This window comes from Equus caballus, chromosome 16, assembly GCF_041296265.1.
Source record: "Equus caballus isolate H_3958 breed thoroughbred chromosome 16, TB-T2T, whole genome shotgun sequence".
NCBI lineage: Eukaryota > Metazoa > Chordata > Mammalia > Perissodactyla > Equidae > Equus > Equus caballus.
This window is the reverse complement of record NC_091699.1, coordinates 37,211,107-37,231,911: the sequence shown is the minus strand read 5'-3', so window position 1 is coordinate 37,231,911 and position 20,805 is coordinate 37,211,107. Positions and strand designations below refer to the sequence as shown.

Genomic DNA, 20,805 nt, shown 5'->3' with positions numbered 1-20,805 from the left:
ATCAACCTAGGGTTGCTAGATCTATCACGTTTTCTTTACCTAGACTTTATTATTTTTTAAAGCAGTTTTAGATTCACAGCAAAATTGAGCAGAAGGTACAGAGATTTCCCATATACCCCCTGCCCCTACACATGCATAACCTCCCCCATTAACATCCACCACATGAGTGGTACAATTTCTATAATTGATGAAGCTACATTGACACATCATAATCACCCAAAATCCACAGCTTACATTACAGTCACTCTTGGTGTTATAGATTATATAGGTTTGGACAAATGTATAACGATATGTCTTCATCATTATGGAATCAGACAGAGTATTTTCATTACCCTAAAAATCCTCTGTGTACCGCCTATTCATCTCTCCCTCTACCCTAACTTCAGGAAACCGCTATTGTTTTTACTGTCTCAATAGTTTCGCCATTTCCAGAATGTCATATAGTTGGGATCACACAGTATAAAGCCTTTTCAGATTGGCTTCCAATGTTTAAATATGCATTTAAGTTTCTTCCTTGTCTTTTTATGGCTTAATAGCTCAAGCAATTTTTTTGATCAAATATTTTCCTGTCACCTCATTAGTATTTAACATTCTATAACACTCAGGTAAAGCGAGAAATCCTTTTGGTCTCTTGAAAATAAATGGAAACAGCGCTTTTCTTAAGAACAATGGTGTTGCAAAAATCATTAGTAGTGAGACTAAAACTAAAAGGACATATAAAGACTGAGAATGTGCAATACTTTGGAATAAACTCAACCAAGGAAGCAAAAGACTTTTATACTGAAAACAATAAAACATTGATGAAAAAAATTAAAGAAGACAGAAACAAATGGGAAAGACATCTGTGTTCATGGATTGGAATACTTAATAATGTTAAAAAAAGTCCACAGCACCCAAAATGATCTACAATCAATGCAATTCCTATCAAAAATCCCAATAGCGTTTTTCACAGAAACAGAAAAAACAATCCTAAAATTCACATGCAACCACAAAGACCTCAAATAGCAAAAACAATTTGGAGAAAAGAGCAAAGCTGGAGGCATCATGTTTCCTGATTTCAAAATATATTATAAAGCTATAGTAATTAAAACAGTTTATACTGGCATAAAAATAGACATAGACCAAGGGAACAAGACAGAGAGCCCAGAAATAGACCCAGACATATATGGTCAACTGATCTTCGACACGACTGCCGAGAATACACGATGGGGAAAGATCAGGCTCTCTGGTAAATGGTGTTGGGAAAACTGGATATCCATATGTGTTCTTACCACAATAAAAAGTAAGATTGAGAATGTGGGTGATCAATTCCCTAAAATTTAATTAGGCACTTGGGGTGGGTGACTAAATAAAAGTCTCATCAATATCTCCAATTTCCAGTTGTGATCTGAGAGATGTGTATTTTATATCTTGGATAATTAGAAGGTATAAAATTAGTTTAGGCTCTTAAGAAATATTGGCCTCTAACTTGGACGCTTCTCCATTTAGCTGTATGAACCTGGGCAAGTAATTAACTTATCTATGCTTCAGTTTCATGATTTGGGAATAGTAACTAATTCATAGTGTTATAAGGAGCCTATCACAGGGCCTGGAACACAGCAAATTCTCAATAAAAGTAACTCACAATGATGCTGTTGATGACGTCTGCTGGCCACGGTTTGAGGAAAGAATTCTGTCATTTTCTGTCTCCTCTCTCTCTCCTGCCCTTCCTTCCTTTCTTCCTTCCTTCTCTCTTTTTTAGTGTTTCTTAAATGTTAACCTGTCTTCTGTTTCTGGCAAAGAACTTAGGTAATTGTACCTTTCTTTTGGGTATTATTTGCCGAGCAGGTGTAAAATTCAGTGCAATATAATTTAGTGAAAGCCTAATTTTAGGTATTGGATTTGTGCTTCTCTCTGTGTGAGTGGATCCGGCAGTGTCCTCACACAGTTGCCAAGCTGTGTGAGAGAACCCGGGACGGCAGAGAATACGACCATGAAGTACCCAAAGCACCATTAATTCTAATAGGTCATATTTGAATTAATTTGAGTTTGTTTTTTACTTAAAGGTTTAGTTTAGGAAGGAAAAAGTAAATGCGTTCTTACAATGGCTGAACAGGGTAAGATTTTTGCCTCATTCAGAGCAGATGCAAAAGCCATTCTGTCATATTGAAGATGGGTCTAAAGCCTGTCTGGAGAATTTAATAAAGTCAAAAGCATGCAGTACAATTCGGATTACACGCTTTTATTAAAGATATGGGAGAATCCATCTGATCTCTCCTATCTTCATCATCTGTAAGTTTTTTATATAGAAATATTTCTCTCTAAACGAGAATAAAATTATTGGATATTGCAAATATTGCCAAGTAAAACTATTTTTAAGAAAATCACAAAAATCCCCACCAAAGCCCTGCTTATAAACATCAAAGAAACTTAAAACTTTTTTATATTGAATTGTATTTTTTCAGGAAGTGTATGTGTATCTGGAAGCCCCCAAAAAGAATGTTTTGAATGACCCAATATTCTTACCAGCTTCCAAAGAAAATCCCAAGATCAAGTGACAGGCTTGGAGTTTAACGGAGAAAGGAAGAAGAGAGAAGAAGAATTTGGAGGAAAAAGAAACGAGAATTTTGAAAAGAAAGAAGAGAAATAGGAGAAAATAAATGATTTTTTGAAAGTGTTTAGTCTAAGTGGTGGTGGTGTGATAAACACTTGGGTTGCTGATATCAGAGACCATCTCCTTACTATTGTCGTCAGTCATTTTTCTGGGCTTTTTAGTAGCTTTCTATATTAGATTCCATAGTGCCAGATATTCTTCTGGATGCTTTTCTTCTGTTAACTCATTTATTCCTTCTTACAAAGTGATGTGGGTGGTACAGCTATTAGCCTATTTTACAGATAAGGAAACTGAGTGACAAGAGTTTACGTAACCTGCTCAAGGTCAGACAATTAGGAAGTGATGGAGTGAGGATATGATGAACTCGGTCAATCTGATTCCAGAACTTACATCATCATCCCTTATGCTAGACTCTTTCCTGGGGAAGAAGACTTTAGGCAAGATGCCTCCATTCCTTGGGCTTCTGTTACTTTATTCAAACATTGCAGTGGGTGACGCGAGATTAACTCAAAGCTGTTGTGCTCCATGTATCTGTGAAAACACGAGCGTGGTCCAAGGAGAACATCCAAAATAGTGAGCTTTTTGGAAAACACAGCCAGTGATGAAAGACAAAAATAATTAGAATGACTGAGACTTTGAGAAGGGGAGGAGTTTCCTAATTGTGTTCCACTATGTTCATGGAGTAAGAGTAGTAGGCATCATAGTACTAGACAAGGCTGCCCATCTTTATTTCTCCAGAGAAATTTTGTTTATCTTTCAGCAAGAAAAATATTTTTGCCTAAAGCTTGTGACATTCTCCAATTTGCAATGGAAACTGTATGTCATCTTTTTCTTGGAAAGTTATGAGGATAGGAGGAAAACCATGACTCTGCTGTTTACTATCCACAAAACCTGGGCTGAGATTTCTAATTTCTTTGGGCCTATGTTTTCTCATCTGCACAAGGGGAAAAACAGTAGTGCATACTTATAAGGTTGATGAGGATATTAACAAGTTATGCCTATGGGGGCACTTAGCACTGTGACAGCATCTACTTTCTACTTAATACATTACAAGACTAATTACTGTGATTACTGTTCTACTATTATTCCCTGAGGTCAATGCTGAATCCTTTCACAGGAGTTTTGGTCCTCTAATTTGCATGTATTCAAGCCTGGTCAAATAGTCAGATACCTTTTTTTAAAACAAGGATAGAAATAGAAATAGGGCCAGCCCCAGTGGCCTAGTGGTTGTTTGGCGTGCTCTGCTTCAGCGGCCCAGGTTCAGTTCTAGGTGTGGACGTACACTGCTCTGTTAGTGGCCATGCTGTGCTGGGAGCTCACATGCTAAAAAAAATACAGAGGAAGGTCAGTGTGGATGTTAGCTCAGGGTGAATCTTCCTCAGCAAAAAAAAAAAGATGGAAATAGAAATAGTAAAAGCATTTTGTGATGTGAATTCATATTGACCATCCATATTTGAATTTTTATATCAGTTATGATTATTAATTAAGAATGATTTCTTTTGAATGCTCAGAATTCCATAGGAAACCTACGGAATCTTGTCTTGTGATGAAGTTTTACACCAAACAATCACACACAGCTTTGCACATTTTATTGCAGCCATTTAAGATAAAACATAAGTAAAAATGGCTTTATTTGAAAATATTTCCACACCGTCTCCTGTCCTGTGTACCAGTGGCCACATGCAAACCAAATATGCAAACTAATAATTACACAGACCTGTTGGCCTTTGTTTCATACTCCCTAGTTAAGGAAAGTTCAGGTTAGCAGCATGAGCAGAGAGTTAAATATGTAACATTTTGAATGACTTCCATTCATTACTCATTTCCAGTATTGTAAGCATCATAACATATGGGTAGTATTCCCTCCTGTATTAAGTAGCTACGGATAAAATTTTAACTTACTTTTTCCTCCTTGCTCCAAGAGACACAGGAAGACGAAAGCAGGTACGTTCTTCCCTGAGAAGAAGATTTAATTTGCTGGAATAATGCAAGTCCATCTACCACAGCTTGGTTCAGTGGTTTTCGTAGTTGGGATTCAAGATGAACTCTCTTTGAGATCCAAAGTGGTTGTTTTTATAACTCGAATTTTGTTTATTTGCTTGTTTTGGCAAATACTGAGTTTGAACAAATTCAGCTTCCAGTATATCCCACTACTATGTAAGCTCTGGGAAGGCAGGAGTTTTGTCGAGCTGTTCACAGTTCCTAGAACAGTATGAACACATAAGAGGCACGCACTTCTTACTTGTTGAATGAGTAAGTCAGGGTTTCTCAACCTTAGCACTATTGACATTTTCCGGATGATTCTTTGTTGCAGGCAGCTGTCTTCCCCAGTGTAGGATGTTGAGCAGCATCCTTGGTGGCTCTTCTCTAGGTGCCAGTAGGTAGCAACAGCACAAACCCCCGGTTGTGGCAATTAAAAATGTCTCCAAACATTGCCAAATGTCTTCTAGGGGCGGGAAGGGCCTCAACTGCCCTCTATTAAGAACCACTGCAGTAAATGACTAGATTGCCTTGGCATGTCAAAGGAAGTCTTCATAACTCTAAGTCCTTGGCAGAAAACAAAACAAGAATTTGGAGACTTTTGATTTACATAATCAATATAGGCCACCAAAATAGATCATTTATACCCCACAGAAGTTAACATGATTATTGAGCCACTGCATCAGATTCGTGATAGTAAGAGGGAAATTTTCTTTTGTCATCTTGGGGCACAAGAGAAGAGATTACCTTCAGCCTCTGAGAGGAACATTGTGGCAGTGTTTACATCATCCCTCATACCTCTCCCAACCTAGTTCTTTAGGAAATAACCCAATGTTATTTTCAGGTTGGAATATAGAGGTTCTAATCCCAAAGTCTACAAAATATTTAACATTGCAAATGTGATATGAAACTCTGGGTTATTTTGGTGATGCAGCTGTTGAAGCTCATACATTTCTGGAACGTGAAAGGCATCCTCTGACAACAGGCAATTGTTGTCTAGGCTATTACACTGCCATTTGCCACATTCTGGCTTCCTTCACATGGTGTTTGGAGAACTGGAAAGATTCGCCAGCATATTAGCAAGGAGGAATGTTGGGTGTGAAGAGAGATCTGAGGAAACAGGCTCAGTAATCACACTTCGTCCGTGCCAAGTTCACAGCTCACATGAAAGGCAAGTGGGCAATATTTTAAATAAATCCCTCTTTCTGTCCAAGGAGATACAAATGTTTAGATGACCTTGGACAAGTTACTTAGCCTTTCTAAGCCTTTATATACTATTCATAAAAGGGGGGATTGTGGTGATGCTTAAATGATGTATGTAAAGCACTTAGCACAATGCCTGGCACGTAGTGGGAACTGAATTGATGTTAACTATTATGGTAATGATCATCATTATTAAACATATGCAGGAGATGTTATACCCCATACGCTAGTTGACTATGATGGAAAGAGCAAGGATGTAAGGACAATGAGGTTCTATAGGCTCAAGATGAAATCTTGGTTCAGCTACTTACCAGCTGTGTTAATTCTTGTATCAATCAGCATGGATTATGCTGTTCTGTAGTAACAAGAGACTTAAAAATCTCAGTTGCTTACAACCCAAAAGGCATTTCTTGCTTGGCTCCATGTCCATCAAGGTCCAGTTGCAGCTCTGCTCTACCTCAACCTTATGCCAGGCTGTCAGAGTAGCCTCTGTGTAATACATTGTATTCAGCATGGTAGAGGAAATAAGCAAATAGAAAATCACTGTAGGAGGAGTTCTCAAAGCTTCTGGCCAGTTGGGGGCTGGCCCCTTGGCCTACTGGTTGGGTTGGGCACACTCTGCTTCAGTGGCCCAGGTTCAGCTCCCAGGTGCAGACCTACACCTCTCAGTGGCAGCCATCCTGTGGCAGTGACCCACATATAAAATAGAGGAAGATTGACACAGATGTTAGTTCAGGGGGAATCTTCCTCAGTGAAAAAACCAAAACCAAACAAACAAAAAATTTCTGCCCAGAAATGCACACATCACCTCTGCCCACATTTCATTGGCCAAAGAAAGTAACGTGGTAACTCCTGAGTTCAGACCGGCATGACATGTGTGGGAGGGGCTCTGTAGAGAATGGCAGGATAGCGCTACAATGGACCACACCTCTAACGTGGACCCCTGGGCCTTCATCGTTGCTTCCGTAGAAGTGTGAGCAGTGAAAAATGTAACATACATGTGGAGAGATTATGATGTGCTGGACTCTGCTCTAGATATGTTATCTACAAAATCTCTGAGTTCTCATAACAACCAGCTAAGGTAGATACTGTTGGCTCCAGTTTACAGATTAAAAAAACAAAAACAAAAAACTGACGTCTTTAAGAGACTAAGTAACTTCACACATACGAATATATATAAAAATTGCAGGGCACACACTAAGTAGTTGACGATGTTAGTTCTCTCCCCCTCCTCTTGTAGTTGCATAATGGCTTATTTTTGAAACCACAGTTTCCAATTGTTTTAGACTCGATCTGCATGTAGGAAGAGCAGTAGGAACAAAACCGGCTGACTGCAGATGGTGCAACTAGCCCTTTGGAGCTCTTACTCACTAAATTTCTAGTTTTTCTTTGACAAAATCCATGGGCAGGGGGCATCTACACTGGACGCTTTCTTTCTTACCCAGTTTGGGCCTACCGCTTCCCCCTCCCAGACTCCAGACTATTCATTTCCATCTCTTTCCCTCACGCCTAAATATTAGTTACCTCCCCCTTCCACACACTCACAAACGTACAGGCAAACTCCAAACCTTTTTGGCAAATCTTTGTAGTAAACAGATGGGCTCTCCGTGTTGCCGGGAGACCACTTCATACACGGAATCCAGTCCACAGGGAGTGAGAAGGAAGAGGCCAGACCAGCTCCAGGGTGTAGTGGCTATGAGTTCTGACTCTTCTTTTTTCCATGACTCTTCTTTTGAATTCAACTCTGGCTTCATTATCTGCTAGCTGTACAACCTGAGTACTTGCCTTCCATGGCCCTCAATTTCCTCATCTCTACAAAGAGAATAACAGAACAATTAACCCATGAGGTTTGCGAATATTGAATGAAATAATGTTTACAAAGCCCTTAAAAGTCACAAGGTCTGACTCAGAAAGATCTCATTTTTTGTTGCTGTTGTTATTTATCATTTTCAGCAAGGTTAGCTGACTAAGGAACAAGAGCATGAGTTTTGGAGGGCAAGGCTCAGTCCTGTTTATGATAATTCCAGCAGCTTCGTTTGAAGGTTGTATCTTAGGCACAGGATCTCAGTAGAAACAGCATGAGTTTTAAAGGAACTTGAATTCCAATCCCTGTTTAGCTCCTCCAAAGCTGTGTTGCTTTGACTAATTCAGCCTCACTAAGTCTATTTTCTACATGTAAAATGGGCATAATCATTTGCTCCTGACTTCACACAGTGTCCAGAAGGATTACCTGCCTGGCACGTTGTCCCGTATTAAGATTAATTTGTTTTTCCCTCTCCCCTCTAAACCAGTTCCCTCTGCCTCGATCTTCTGCTGACCCCGGGGGAAGGAGCAGTGTTTATCCTGTTCTTTGATGTGTCCCAGCACCTGGCACTGCCTGGCCACACGGAGGAAGTTGGATGAAGTCTTAGGGGAATGAACAGTCAACAGTCTTTCTTTGGTGTTCAGAAGTCACCAGAACTCACACACCTTTCCATGTAAGGTGTGGGTGCCTTTCTCTTACCTAGAACCCCCTTCTTCAGGCAGGGAACTGACTTGCTGATGGTGTCAGTCTGCTTTCCCCAACCAACAGCCTCAAAGTTTGCCCGGAGCCCGAGGGCACCGGGCGCGCGCGGCTGAGCCTGCACCAATGTCTGTTGGTTCTGCCTCGCCCACCTCCTCGCCCTCCCCTCTGGAGCTCGCAGCTGGCCAATGGCAGTCTTCCCCCTGCTGCTTGGCTTTCTCCCCTCTCTGGCTGCCTCTCCCCCACCCCAGCTCTTCCCTCCTCACCCCTCGTCCGGCTCTGCTTGCCTCCCGGGCGCGCAGGCTTCGCGGAGCACACAGCAGACCCGAACGTTCGCGAGCCAGCACGGGGCATCCCGCTCTCCCAGGCACCCTGCCCGCTCCGCGCTGCTCCTGGGCCTCGCTCCTCCGTCTCCTCCCGAAAGGGGGCTTCTGGCCCTGAGGACGAGACGGTGGTGTCCCCCGAACTTCATTTACAGGGAACCGGTGGGTAGGAAGGGCGAGCGAGCGCGAGCTATGGACCCTGTGAGCCAGGTAGGACACGACGGGGCAGGGCGGCTGGTCCTGGAGTCCCCGCGGCTCCGAGAGCGCTCCCAGGCCCTGGCTCACGCTTTCTCTTTCTCTCTCTTGTCTCCTTCGCCCAAAGCTGGCCTCAGCAGGCACCTTCCGGGCGCTGAAGGAGCCCCTTGCCTTCCTGCGAGCCCTGGAATTGGTGAGTAGCGGTGTGCGTGCGGGGAGGGGACCGAGGCGGCGATCATCAGGTGAGGAGAGCACGGGCGGGGTGCTCCCTGCTCGGTGGACGAATTTTTGCAAGGGCCGGGACTAGGTGTCATCTCATCTCATCGCTTGCAAACGCGCAGGGGCTGTTGAAAGGAGCCTCCTGGGCAGACGGGGAGGGGAGCAGATGGAGGAGCTGCCGCGAGGTACGGGCTCCTCACCTGGGCTTCTGCGAGGTGAAGGCTTGAGCAGAGGGGCTGAGCGTCGTCACTCGGAGGACTTGACGAGGCTCGGAAAGTTGGTCAGCAGGGAGACAGCTCTTCTCCTGGCCTGGGATGCTTGGAAGCACTGTGGCCAACTCCTCTTGGGAGCTCCAGTGAGAGAGATGCTGCGGGGCTATGAAAGCTGTTGGGCTAGGGAGAAGGACCCCATCCTTCCATGTTATAGTTTCTCTACTCTAGCCACTCCTCGAGGGCTCTTCTGATTTTTTTCCCAGAAGAGCCCCCCCCCTTTCCAGCCTTCTTTGTGTGGCTTTACGAAGTTGGATTACTCTTCTGTTTTGTCTCCTTAAAAAACACACCCTGACAGTCCTATAGCAACTTGTCTATTGACAGAGGAGTGAGGCACAGAGACAGCTATTCAGGGGACCACGGAGCGGTGTTAGTGTTGTTGGCTTGGATGATGGTTATTCAGAGTGAAATCTGTGGGTCACACGTTCCCTCTTGCTAGGAGCTCTGAAAGGCAAGCAGACCTATCTGAACAGAAAGTTCAAAGCCCGTCATGTAGCATTAATCACAGGCCCTACCACTGATGAGCTGGGAAATTACATAAGAGTGTGCTCGGTCCTCCCCGGTCTTCGTTCCCCGGGCTAGTATCTGGCTTTGGCTACAATGCTGTGATGCGTGTTTACATGGATGACCTACAGGATAATTACATCGGCCTTGCTTGTAGACCTGCATAAAAATGCAGGAATGTATCATTTTGACATAAATCAAGACAGCATTGGGAAGGCTTGAACTAGTGGGTCTGGGTTGGCTACTCCACAACTGTTTTTCTTCCCAGTCGAGTTAAACAAAGCAAGCAGCGCTCACAGGCCGGGAAACTTTCCCTTGGTTTTCTTGGAATTCTGTCCACATTCGTTCATTCCTTCAGCCATTCAATAAACATTCCCTGTGAAAGAGTATTGTTATTTTTTAAATCAAAATAGTAACTCTAACTGCCTTCCCCACTGGTTCCATTGCCAAGCCACTGTCTCTCGAAACCATATTCAAAGACCTGACATCATTTCTGACATAATCTCTTATTCTCTCACCTTGTGGCTTATCTGAAACATTAGTTTTGGATTCTTTGCAGTCCTGTTGCGACATTGTTTCATACCGCTAGTCACCATACAGCCTCTAATGGTGTATTTCAAAGTGTGGTAAACTTGAATGGATTTGTTTAAAATGCAGATTTCCAGACTTAAAATCAAAATATTGGGAAGAGGGGTGTCCAGGAATCTGCATTTTAAGCAAGCTCCCTGGATAATTCTTTGCACCTTAAAGTTGGAGAACCACCATCCTAAGCTACACAGCCTCTCCAAAACTCAGAAGCACTTTTCGCCTTACAGCTCTTCCTATTTCTGTTCATACTCTGTGGAACGCCCTCACGTCCCACGCCTAGAAAGGATGTTTGTCTTTTAACCTCACCTTAGACATGACCTCCTCAGTGAAGATTTCGCTCATGTTTGCTTCTTTTCTCCACTCCAAACTGGATGATTCATCCCATTCTTCGGACTTCAATTACAGTTATTCATTCATTCATTCATGAGAATTTATCACACTGTGTTATAGTTGTTTTTTTCTTTGTGTGTCGGGGGAGGGGAATAGCAGAAAATTTGTTACGTTTCAAATATTTACAGTCCTTCTCTCTCTTCTGGGCCTCTCAGGATCTACAAAGGAAGGACTTTTGCTTGTAAATCAGTTATTAGCCTCTCATTTGTGGAAGAGAACCTGAATAATGCGCCCAAAAAACCTTAAAAAGGCAGTTAAGTTAGTTGACGTACATTTTAAAAGAGCTAAGGTAAAGAGATGAGAGCAGGGAGAGAGAAAAAGGTTATCACTGAGAAAGTTTCACACGGTGGGGGGAGGGAGGGAAAGCAAACACAGAGCACATTTTATGTGCGTGCAGTGGCTGGAACAACCGCTGGAGGTATCTTTTTCTGTAGCAGATATTGACAGCGAGAGGGAGTGTCATCTCTGAGATGGCAGGAAATTTGTTCTGTTTGTCTGCGTTCCCCACTAGTGCCTTTCATAGTGCTTGGTAAACAGTAAGTCATCAGCAGAAAGAGTAAATTGATAATGACAGAGCACTAAAAATACCCTAGTTTCTCTTGCTTTGTGATTGAGCAGCTTTAAAGTTGTTGGTCTGTAAAGTCTTTAAACTACAATCTTTTTTGTTTTTGGTATTTATGCTGTAGAAATAAAAGTGTATGTAAAGATATACGTTGAAGGATATGTACTGCAACATCATTTGCAGAGGAAAGAACTAGAAACACTAAGCCCATTAATAGGAAAATGGTCAAAGCATGATACATGCATGTTGTGAAATATTATACTGCCATTAAAAAGAATGAGTTAAATCAATATGCATTGACCTGGAGGTCAATATATGTAATCATATTTGATAAAATTAAGTGAGAAAAATGAGTTTCATTGTTAGTATTTGATAAAATTGTTAAATGGAAACAAGTGATTTTCGTTCTTCTAATCAATGTGTGAAAAATTTATTCAATCAGATTTCAAAATAATGTATAAAATACAATACTATTTTTGTAAAAATAAAAAAAGAAAACATAGTTTTGTGTGAGTGGGTGTGAGTGTGTATAATTTATACGAGCATAGAGTAAAGGACAGGTGTATACCACTCAACTGTTAAAATTTATTTTTTTCCAATGGGTGTAATTTGAGTTGCAGTGGGAGAGAGAGGAGAGAGGAAAGGAAAGCTGTGGTAAGCAGGAAGAATCAGAGGCGTATCACTTCTCCACGGTTGTAACACATGAGTAATTCTTAAAAATAACTCGTATTTTAAATGATTTCCTATGGATTGATCATATTAAGTGGTATTACCTCTAAAGACATCCTCCACATTTGGATTGATAGCCTTAGGGAGAAAATGCACTTTATTTGTGTGTTCTCCACCTAGGAAGGGCTCATGGAAACAGCAGATTTAAAGTCTAAATAACATATAAAAGTCAAACCTTCAGTGAAAAGCTGTAGCCAATTTCAAAGATGTTGAGGCAGAACTCCCAAATCCTTAATCTCTGCTTAAATGAGGTCAAGGGACTTTTCACTACCTTTCAGGTCAAAACAGAAATTCACTCTGACTCTGGTGGTCTGTTTTATTTACTCCCTGATGATAAAATAGGTCCAGCAAATCTTTTAAATCATTTTGAAATGGGTTTATATATATATGTAAAATTTACCCCATTTCTCAGACTTACTCTGAAAAATTAAGTTGTTTTAGTCCTGCCTTCCACTGATCATTCTTATTTTGCCACTTCGGTACTTTGCCAGTAGGACTTTGGTCTGCTATTTTTTTTTCCTTTTTTAAAATTTTCTTAGCACATTCTTTCTTCTCTCTACTTTGTCCAAGGCTCTGGATTTGCACTGTGGATTTATGTGTAATGGAATACGGAGACTTCAACACGTCCACATTGTTTAGGACTAGAATTGGTGCAGATGTAAGGGCATCAAAAGGACTTCAACTCCCCAAAATGATATTTGCTTGGTTGGCACAGTCCTCCAACACAATGCTGCAGGTCCAGATTCTGTCCCTATAGAATTAACTTCTGGGTCACCTTGCCTGATTCCTCTAATCCTTATTCTTTGACGTCCATCTCCAATTTTGCTATGCCATTTCTGCTACAACCCCTGGACTTCACATCTCCATTCTGCCCTTTCTTTCTGCCTTCCCGAAGGAGGCCAGCTAATCCAGAGATGCAAGGTGTCTAAAATATGAAGTACAGATGTACTTGATTTAAATGAAGGCAGCTGCTTTACATAATCTTCATTCCTGAATCGACATTCTGAGCTATGTTATCCAAGCAAACATCATGCTGCTTGCTTGAAATTGATAGCGTTTATAATCATGTCATTGATAATAATAAAATGAAACATGTTATCATGTCGTGTATCATATCATATCATATAAATAGCCACCATTTGAAACCCCTAATTAGGGAAGTATCTAGTTTTGTCATGCAGGCTTCACATGAGGCACTATATTTCAGTGCTTTCGTGCGTCATCGTGTTGAATCTGTATGGCTCTCACATTCCCGTTTCACCATGAGGCTCAGGGATGTTAACTAACTCATCAAGGATAAAATTGTAGGAAATAGCAAAGCCAAGATCTGAGTAGTCTCACTGCAAAACTGTATGCTCTTAAATGCTACATTTTCTGCTTCCTTCAATGTGGCTGGCACCTGCTGTACCTTTTCCCTAATCCTCAAAGAAACTTTAAAAGGCAGATGCTATCCTACTTTGCAGTGTTTATCTCACCCACTAAGATATATATTTGAGGCTTTTTCTGGAAATGCCAAGGAGTGTTTGTATTTAGAAATGAATTCGACACAAATCAATTGTCTTTTATATTCAGTTTTATTTTCTTTTGGTTATTAATTACCAAGGTAGAGTAGATTCTAATTAAAAAATCAGTATCTTTTAACTTAAAATATGCAGAAAAAGACTTATAAAGCCAACAGTTTAATCTTATTTTATAGTCCTTTTTCTATTTTCTTAAAAAAATCTGTGTGCATGAGTCAGATAACTCTTTTTGCTAAGTATAAACAATTCTAAGGTACAACTTATTTAAACTGTGAGCAGCAATCTGCCATTGAGAGTCTTATGTAATTTCAAAGCTATATTAATGTGGATTTAATTATAACTTTCCAGCCTCTGAATTAGTGACAAAAATCATGTGCAAATGGAATATGAATCAATAAATACACTTCCATAAAAGAGCAACTCCCCAGTGTGCTAATGGATTCATCACTTAAGGCTTTCCTGAGTTTATTAAGACAATTGGCGTTTGGTCCCACAAGACAGAAAAGAAGAGAAAAATATTTCCTACGAATCCCAGTTTTATTCTTCAGTAGCTTAGTGGTTTGGGGCAAGTTATTTGACTTCACTAGACTTCATTTTTCTCATCTATAAATTGGGACTGATAATAGTTCCTAATTCAGAGAGTTGCTGTAATGAGTAAACGACTTAATCCAAGTAAACCACCTTGCACGGTGCCTGGGCTATAATTGTTCAACAAATGATTATGAAGGTGATGATGATGATGATGATGATGATGATGTTGATGATACTGATGATGATGATTTAGGTGATTCTGATGTTGATGAAAAAGGAGAAAGTAGAAATCCATCAGAGGGTAATCTAGAACATTATGGCAACTGCTTGCAAGTGAGAGTCTTGGCAAAATTCTGAAGTAGAAAATCTATGTTCACATTTGCATGTACCTCTTTTGAGCTGTCTACCCCTACATCATGCTGCCATGGTTATTTTTGTTATAGCATGACTGCCTCTCCAGAGGCTTGCTCCTTGCAGTATTTGCATTTCAAAGAGCATTCCAGACAGGCAAGTGTTGAACCTACAGGAAAATATCTAATGGAAGAATTGCAGGCACTTGTTTCCTGGGAATTTTTGTTGAGTTGTGTGGGGAGAATTTTCCTGATCTTTCTCAAATCATAACCACAGAACATTGCTTATGCTTGAAAAAATTACAGTGTATCCAACTGAGTTCTCCAGGGTATGGATGAAGGTCCTCATAGGGTCAACCACAGGCACTTACTAGCCATACCCTCATACCCAGGTGCACCTGGACCTTGGGAGTCTCCCAGATAGGAGAAGGGAAGGACCATGGACTTGTGCTCAGGTAGAGGCATCAGCCTTAGTTCTCTGTTCCCCAGAGGGTTCACATCTCTCCTTGATCCAGCTAAGAAAAAATGTTAGTAGAAAAAAATACCAGAAAGTCTCTAAGGAATGTGTATACAGAACCATGACCTTCCTTCGAGTTGTCGTCTTCTGCAGGCATGTATTTAACCTGGGCTGTGTTTGTAATTATCCTTGTTCATTCTATTAGCTTAGCCTTCCTTTGAGAGCCTCAGTTTATTCACCTGAATAGTGGGGACAATATCCCTTGCCTACTTTCCCACAGTGTTGAAAGTTTTAAGTGAGATCAAGCATGTAAAAGCATTATGTAAACTATAAATAGGAAAAGATAATTGTGATCATGATATAGCAATGATAAAGAAATGCTTTTTACCAATCCATGTGCCACTGGACAGTGTAAGATAATTGCCCTAGAAAGTAAGGTGAGGTGTGAAGTGTAAGTGCCTGATCTCTGCTCCTTGAGGGGCTGAGTGCTTCCCAACCGCTGTCCACCCTCTAGCGTCTGCCCCAGTCTCTTTGGTCTCTTTGGAACCTACAAGAAAGAAGGATGCTGCCAGTGGAAACTGACACATCATCAAAATCGGGGGAGGTTTACCCTCACTCCTTTTAGCTCTCATTTTAGTGCCACTGAGTCGATTTTGACTCCTAGCAACCCCGTGTACAACAAAGCAGAACCCTGTCTGGTCTTTTTGTACCATCCTCGCACCTTCCAGTGCTGTGTCAGGCAATGCTCTGCTCCTATTCATAGGGTTTTAATGGCCAATTTTTTCAGAAGTAGGGGCCAGGTCCTTCTTTCCAGTCAGTCTTAGTCTGGAAACTCTACTGAGACTTGCCCACTGTGGGTGATCCTGCTGGAATTTGAAATACTAGTGGCATAGCTTCCAGCGTCACAGCAACACACAACTGCCACAGTTTGATGACCGACCGATGTCAGATGAGTGGTGGGGTTCCCTCACCGGGAAACGAACCTCGACTGTGGCAGTGAGAGCGCCAAATCTTAACCCCTAGACCACCAGGGCTGGCTTTTACCTCTCATACCGAAAGCCAATTTTGTCCTCTGTACACATTTCCACTTCTTAGTTTGGGGGGCCTGGTGATGGTTTCTTGCTGGTCTGATGGACTTTTGCATGTGTTTGGAACACTCTGCTTAGAAAACTCTCCCTCTCTTTTTCAGGCCAACTCCTTTTAGCTGGCAAATTCCTCAGGTGTCAGCTTAGATGTCACTTTTTGGGGCAGGACCTACCTACACAGGATGAAGTCAGCCTCCTTATGTGACCCAGAGCACACTCCTCAACAACTGGTTTACATTTTACCTCTTCTGTCAGACTAAACACTCAGTGAGGGAAGGGGTATTGTTTCTCTTGTTCATCAGTACGTGCTAAGTATCTAAGTATTTGACACATAGTGGGAACAACTCCAGGGACATTCACAAATCTCACCAAAGCATAAACAGTGCAGATACTTAGTAAGTATTGCTTGAAGGAAGTCAGGGAAGAAGGGAGGGAGGAAAGAGTATAAGGAATGAGTAAATGAATCTTTGAGTACACACTGGATATGGTGTAAATTCCCCTTCATGATCTCCGTTGTGAAGAGGAACTGTAAAGACTCCTAGAGAAACAATTGTTTAGCTGTTAGTGCTGGTTGTGGAGGAGAGTCAGTCACATAGGCTGACTCAACTGTCAAGAAAAGAGGGCACTTGTAGGCACACCCACTGCACAATGAGAGAGAAGAACTCTTACAGAAATAAAAGTGAGCGGACTGAGACAGGCCCAGGCCTCATGTCTTGGGTTCAAAGCAATGCTTAGCAAGAGTGCCGCCATTGTTGTGTCTTGGCTGCTGTCCTGCTTGCCGTCATTGTGAGTTCCCTTTCTGCTTCTCATTTAGCTTATTCTTCCCATTATTCCAATCTCATTCCTAAGAGAAGGAAGATGATTAGCTCAGCTAATAATTTTTTAAGTTTGGACACAACTCTCAGCCCCAGGCCACATCAGGCTATGGATTGGCTGCCTCTGGGTCCAGTGCTCATTGCCAGTCCTGTCACTTGTGCCCTGAATAAAGAAGATCATGAGATTCAGAACATGACCCCCTAGACTGTTCTTTCAACTGGAGTGGTGGGAGGGACAGTTCTTCAAGTCATGGGCATGTTAGGCACAGTAACAAGGCTACATGCCTGGTGGAAAAATAAGTGATTTTTTCAGCAGAACTTCTTCCATTAGGGGAGCTCCCGCAGTTTTCTCGAGGAGATGTTCCATCTTTGAGACTTGGGCAGCAGCGTCCTGGGGATTCTCCCTGATGGAGGGATGGTCTGGTGGATTCACACTGATGATGATATCTGAGCGGGTACCTTCGGCCCTTCAGACACGGGGTTCCGCTAGCTTGTGCCGTCTTGTTCATCAGTTGAAAAGCCTCTTCCTGAAAGGAATGCTGGGGTTTTGCCATGGATGAGACAGCCCATTGGCAAAGGAAAACGCATTTCCCCAACTGCATATGCTTCAGCATTGTTCATGCACTCATAAGTTAATTCAACTGGGGCCCGTAAAGTTAGAAGACTACATTACTCAGTACATTAATTGTTTTTTGTATTTATTAATGTGGTAGAAGACAGAAAAACACTAATGTGCATACTTCTTGCTTTCAATTTAATACCCTTATCCAAATTAAATTTTTTGTACTGAATATTTACTCATGAAAGAGCATTAGCTTGCCTGGCGCTGTTTATTTGAGGAAGCGGAAGCAAGGAATTGGTTGACGAGCAAGAGTCACTATGAAACAACTGGAAGGCGGCGTGGGGCTGGAATGAGCCTTGTGCTCGAACCCTGCCTCTTCTTTCCAGCCATGGGCCACTGAGCAGACTGCATACTCGTGCTGATCCTTGGGGTCTGCGGCCATCAAAGGAAGATCGTGAGTCCTGTGTTTTGGTTGCTGTGAGGGTGAGGTAAGACAGTGCTTGTAAAGCCCTCAGCAGCCTGGATCTACTAAGTGTAACTAAGGAAAAGCTTGTTAAAGATGTTGATTGTCTTATCTATAAACACAGTTAAGCATTCCTAATATTTCTAGCACAGTATAAACATAAACTTTGCTCGATATATTATTGCCGTATCATTTTTTGTTTCTATTGATGTCTCTCCATTGGGAGAAGATTGATTGTGAGACGATCATAAAATACACACAAATAGCATTGACACTGATACATAGGACAAGCACTTTGCTAAGTGCTATACATGTATTATTTCATTTAATCTCACAGTTACCTTTGAAGGATCAAACAATAAGCCCCTTTTATAGGTGAAGAAACCCAGGCCTGGAGAAATTGAACTACTTGCCTAAAGTCAAACAGCCAGTGTGTGATAGAGCCAGGATTTGATCCCAGGCAATAGCATGCCAGACTCCTTGATCATCATCATTTTTCTGCATTGCTTCCCATTAATAGTGACCACTCATTACCCCTGGGTCTAGAAGTTAAACGATTCCCCAATGAAAGCAGCAGGAACAATATATATATAATTCTTTCTTAAAGTAATGTCCTCTCATTCCTAATTCAGTTGTCTTTCTACTATCTCATGCTGCCAGAGCGCAAAGCAAAATTAAATGTCCCCATAATGGCTAGGGATGTCTAGACCTCCTCAGGGACCTTTTTACTTCTCAAAAATAGTCCTATTCCATGAGGAAATTTTACTGACCTTGTATATCTTTCCTATCAAAATCTTTATTCACTGATCCATTGTATAAAGAAATTCAAGTTAAGGAACATATTGTTAAAACATGCCTATAAACAGCTCTGTAGAATTCTCTGGATCTGGATCCAGGAAAGGATCTGGATATTTACCAAGATAATGAACACTTAAATTCCTTTCAGACGCCTGATAAATTGCTCAAGTCAAACAAATTCCATCATGGATGCAAGAGGAGTAAATGAATTTTGTCTGCCCGTTGTGTGAGAGCTGCCATTCTTCAGGTTTATTATTCTGAAGGATTTGTGTGCCAAATAAGGAGACATACCCGCTATGGTTTTAACAAGAAGTGCTCACACATCCATCTGGTCTACCATGAGACTGCCTGGCTGTGCGTTCATGCCCTTAATTCACCTGATGGTTTTGCCCGCACCCGATAGACAGTTGGCATTCCCCTTGCGATCTTTCCTGAAGCTGCTCTCCAGAACTGAGAAGCAAGAAGGGTTAGGTTGGAAGAAAGAGTGATACCAGAAAATTACTAGGCACAAATCTGTGATCTGAGCGAAGAGTGCAGATCCTGGGAGATATTTAACTGGAAGAGCGGGTGGCTGGATGAGCGGGGATTATGATTGTGCCTTAGAGTGTGCTGGCCTTAGAACCACAAGCGTGGGTTGGACCATAGACCTTGGGTGTGTTCATGCAAAAATCACCCTCACTGAGCCTCAAGTTCCTAGGGGTTTTACCTATGTCAAAGATGCGTTTAAATGATAAAAATGAATTAATGGCTGAAAAACTTTGGACGAATCCCCTCATCCCCCAGTCTCTCAACTTCTTAAATTATAAAATGGGGATGACATCCATAACAGAGAGCTGTGGGATAAAATGAGCTAACGTGTATGAAGTTCCCCTCAGGGGCTCTCTGAATCGAGAACACTACAGCTGAGGTCTCCGGGGAATCTCTCCTGTAGGAGCAGCTTCGTCTACAGCTGCACTTCCTTGAGGAAGGGGTGGGGGGGGACATATTTTCATGTTTCATAATCATTTATTAGAGTTTATATGCGAACTTTTGTTGTCAGAATCACATCGCAGATTCTATTTATGAAGCAACTGAAAGCAAAGCATGATTATTACATGTCTTTGAAATTTATTTTAAAAGACATGTGCTTCATTGGTTTCAAAAAGCAAAGAATATGTGTGAAATTGTTAGTGGCATTAAACTCTAGCTATTCTGGGGGAAAAGACTTTTTACTAGCAACAGTAGATAGCATGTTTACTAGCAACAGTAGGTAAATTTGAAGTGTAAATATTGTACTTTCTCTCTCTTTTTTATTATCTTAAATTGTTGGCTGATTTTTATTTTCTTTTTAATTCCTGGCTTTATTCATTACATTTCCCTCATTTGGTAATAGAAAGAATACTTGGGTTTGACTGTTTGCTCCACCACTGACAAGCTGTGTGACCTTGGACATGTTACTTAACCTCTCTGGGCTTTTCATATTTATAAGAGGAAAAATAATAATAACTAGTGGGCAGACTCATGTTCATTAGATAAAATAATGTTTAGGAAGAGTGATGGCACATAGCAAGCATTCAATACATGTTTATTTCCTTTCCTTCTTTCCCACAAAATATGTTTTACTGCCAATGTGTAAAAAGAATAAATGGGAAAATTCACAAGAGTCTTTGTTTCTCTAGATATTCCTAGATGTTTTCTTTTCCTCTCTCTCTCTCTCTCACACACACACACGCACACACACATTCTTTGTACTAAAGGCCATAAAGAGCAGCTCTACATAATCCAAATGTATTTGAGTGGGACAGTAAAATTTGGCAGGTGTGGTTGGCAAGGAAAAAATGATTAGACTAGATTGTCAAGTCCCAGATCAGTGTCCAAGACACATTGGAGCCCCAGGCTGTCTCTAGGCTTTTGCAAGGTGACCATGAATTTGTGAAGCTGTTTTCTGAAAGAAATAATGTGCTTCTTTATTTGAAAAAAGAACAAAGCCCCTGTAAATAGTGAGTTCGCTATAATGGCTGTAAATTAGTGAGCTCGCGCCGTGTGCCAGGCTGTACTATGTCACTTCTACCTACATTATGGGCGCAATTTCATTCATACCTTACAATGACCTTATGAGGGCCTCTTGCCCAAAGTTACGTGCAAAGCTGATAAGAAAGTGATCAAGGCAGGCTTTCAAGCCATGTC

At 41.5% G+C, this 20,805-nt stretch overlaps 1 protein-coding gene and 1 long non-coding RNA gene across 2 annotated transcripts in view; one reads left to right on the top strand and one right to left on the bottom strand.

The window, feature by feature from the left end:
- Positions 1-1,733: 1,733 nt before the first annotated feature.
- Positions 1,734-7,588, bottom strand: LOC138918219 (uncharacterized). The gene is made up of 5 exons (XR_011427262.1): positions 7,345-7,588; positions 6,088-6,456; positions 4,496-5,140; positions 3,765-3,916; positions 1,734-3,124 (listed from the first exon to the last, which is right to left on the bottom strand). It is a non-coding gene; the product is annotated as an uncharacterized lncRNA (long non-coding RNA).
- Positions 7,434-20,805, top strand: part of SYNPR (synaptoporin) — a 294,799-nt gene continuing 281,427 nt past the window's right edge. The window contains exons 1-3 of the mRNA XM_005600497.4: positions 7,434-7,623; positions 8,068-8,812; positions 8,925-8,990. Coding sequence (XP_005600554.2) covers positions 8,468-8,812; positions 8,925-8,990 — 411 coding nt within the window. The 5' untranslated portion in view covers positions 7,434-7,623; positions 8,068-8,467. The remainder of the gene's footprint in view (positions 7,624-8,067; positions 8,813-8,924; positions 8,991-20,805) is intronic.